The sequence below is a fragment of the Rhagoletis pomonella genome, unplaced genomic scaffold (assembly GCF_013731165.1).
Source record: "Rhagoletis pomonella isolate Grant_MI unplaced genomic scaffold, Rhpom_1.0 Rhpom_scaffold_06765, whole genome shotgun sequence".
NCBI lineage: Eukaryota > Metazoa > Arthropoda > Insecta > Diptera > Tephritidae > Rhagoletis > Rhagoletis pomonella.
The window spans coordinates 6,442-9,022 of NW_023465296.1; the positions used below are offsets into that span (position 1 = coordinate 6,442).

Here is a 2,581-nt window from a genome sequence, read left to right on the forward strand (position 1 = left end):
AAAAAAAAAAAAAAAAAAAAAAAAAAAAAAAAAAAAAAAAACATCCCAACCTAGCGAAAAGGTCGTGTACGGACAAAACTAAAATTAAAAGCTCCATTGTGTGTAGCCTGAACAGTTATCCTCAGTCTGCGGTTTACCTCAATTCACTCTTAATTCGCCTCCCGGAAAAAATAACACATAAAAAAGAAAGCACTCAAAAGGCAAAACAAAAACTCAAAAGCTATTCCTATTTATCTGACGTTCACTCATGTATGTGCATACGTAAGTAAATGCCGTTGTTACTGTGAGCGATAATTTGAGAAACAACAATTCGTCTTGCACTTATAATCAAACGGAGGAAAAGAAGCGCAGCCTAACTGTTGTCTCAGAGCGCTCTCACATAATTTATCTGTCAAAAGGCCTTTGGCGAAAATTCACATATTAAACAAAACCAAACGCAAATTAATGGAAGTCACAAATTTAATTCGTACGCGCGGGCAAATAAAAGGTTCTTTCACAAAATATAGAAGTTATGTTTTAGCAGCAACTGAGTCTACAAGTTATGAGGCGCTGAAGATCCGGTGCGACCGGCTTGACGCCTTATGGGAAGAATTTGTAGATGTCGACAAAAAAATCGCATCGCATGATGACCAAGTGTCGGAATATTCTTCGCAGGAAGATGTCTATCTGGACCTCAAAGAACGCTTTCTCGTACTGCTAGCCACTCGCTCCACCCCATCAGCTATCATCTCAAGTACTGGAGTGGAAGATCTAAATACAACCCTCAACCGATTCACAGAAACTCAGCGCAGTATGCTTGACCAAGCTCGCAGCTGCGATACGCGTTTACCAAAGTTGGACATTCCTGCCTTCCATGGGGAGTACTGCAAGTGGCCAACTTTTAAAGATCTGTTTTTAAACACTGTACACAACGTAAATACAATATCTAAATCTCGAAAATTCCAGTACCTGCAAATGTATCTGAAAGGCGACGCTGAAACGGTGATTTCGGGTATTGTTTGCTCAAATGAAGCATACGACAGAGCTTGGAGCAAGCTATGCGAGAGGTATGACAAGCAAAAACCCATAATCATCTCCTACATAAAATCTTTTTTCGAGCTCAAAAGCGTAGTTGAGCCGTCAGCTGTGGCAATCCGCACGCTAGCTGATAACACAGACTGCATCTTGAGAGGGCTGAAATCGTTAGGAGCAGATGCAGAAAGCCGAGATCCCTGGATAATATACATGCTTTTAAAAAAGTTGGATGATGACACAAAACGCCAATGGGCAGAAAGCGACAAAGGGTCCAAGGATCATCCAAAAATCGAAGAATTTATAGAATTTTTAAACAAAAGATGGTCAGCTCTTGAGTGCATGCAATCGTATAAGAGCGGCGCTTCCACTTCTTTTCGTGCTCGCTGTTTCATAGCAACAGATTCTAATCACACACCTGCAACGTGCGCCAGCTGTGATGGTGCGCATCATCTTTACAAGTGTCCTAAATTCAAATCGCTGGGTGTAACTCAAAAGCGAGAATTCGTGAAGAATCATAACTTGTGCTACAATTGCCTCTCCGGAGAGCACAGAGTCAGCAATTGCACCTCTAAGCAAAAATGCCACCTATGTGGACGACAACATCATTCATGCCTTCACATAGATGCCCCCTCTAGAGGTGAAACATCAAACAGTCAGCCTCCCTTATCCACATTTTCAATACAAAGCAATAATATGGTGAATCAAAGGGTTGCGCTTCCTACAGCGGTCGTGAAAGCTTCAAACACCGATACCACCGGAGCGACGGTCTGCAAGGTGCTGATGGACTCAGCATCAATGGGAACATTTGTGTCTGAAGATCTAGTCCAACGATTGCGGCTCTCGCGTAGAAACGGGCGCATCAAGGTTGGTGGAATTGGAGGAGCAAAATCAGTTATTACAAGAGGTATCGTATCACTGCAGCTCACATCACGTTTCGACAGCAACGTGTCAGTCAACATTGATGCTTTTATTCTGAATCGCATTTCACACCAAGATAAGTCAGATCCGGTCAATACGTCTCATTGCGGTTTTCCACCAAACCTGAACATGGCAGACGACGGTTCGCTTATCTCTCAGCCAATAGATGTTCTCATTGGCTCACAACATTTCTTCGACTTTCTTACTGATGGAAAATTTACCAGCAAAACAGGCTTTCCAACCATCCAAAATACTATATTTGGTTATGTACTTGCTGGCAAAGTGCATAACGGCGGGGAGGATATCTGTTCATACTCTGTCACTGCCTCAATTAATGACTTCAAAATTGATCAAGCATTACGTCGCTTTTGGGAAACAGAGAACGAGCCGCAAGTGCTGAGAAAATTTTATACTCCGGAAGAACAGTTTTGCGAAAATCATTTCCAAAAAACGCATGGCTACGATGATGCTGGTCGGTATATTGTAAAACTCCCTTTCCGAGATGATTCACCGCGCCTAGGTGACTCTTACACTTCGGCTCGCAAGCAGTTTGCAAGTCTTGAAAGGCGCTTTGAACGCGATGAATCTCTTTTCAATCAATACAAGGCCTTCATGGAGGAATACATTGCATTGGGACATATGGAAAAAA

At 42.4% G+C, this 2,581-nt stretch overlaps 1 protein-coding gene across 1 annotated transcript; it reads left to right on the top strand.

The window, feature by feature from the left end:
• Positions 1-444: 444 nt before the first annotated feature.
• Positions 445-2,408, top strand: LOC118755599 (the record flags this gene model as incomplete). Its single annotated transcript, XM_036490426.1, has 1 exon — positions 445-2,408. A coding segment is annotated over exon 1 (1,964 nt), but the record flags the coding sequence as incomplete, so codon positions are not given.
• Between the last annotated feature and the right edge of the window lie 173 nt (positions 2,409-2,581).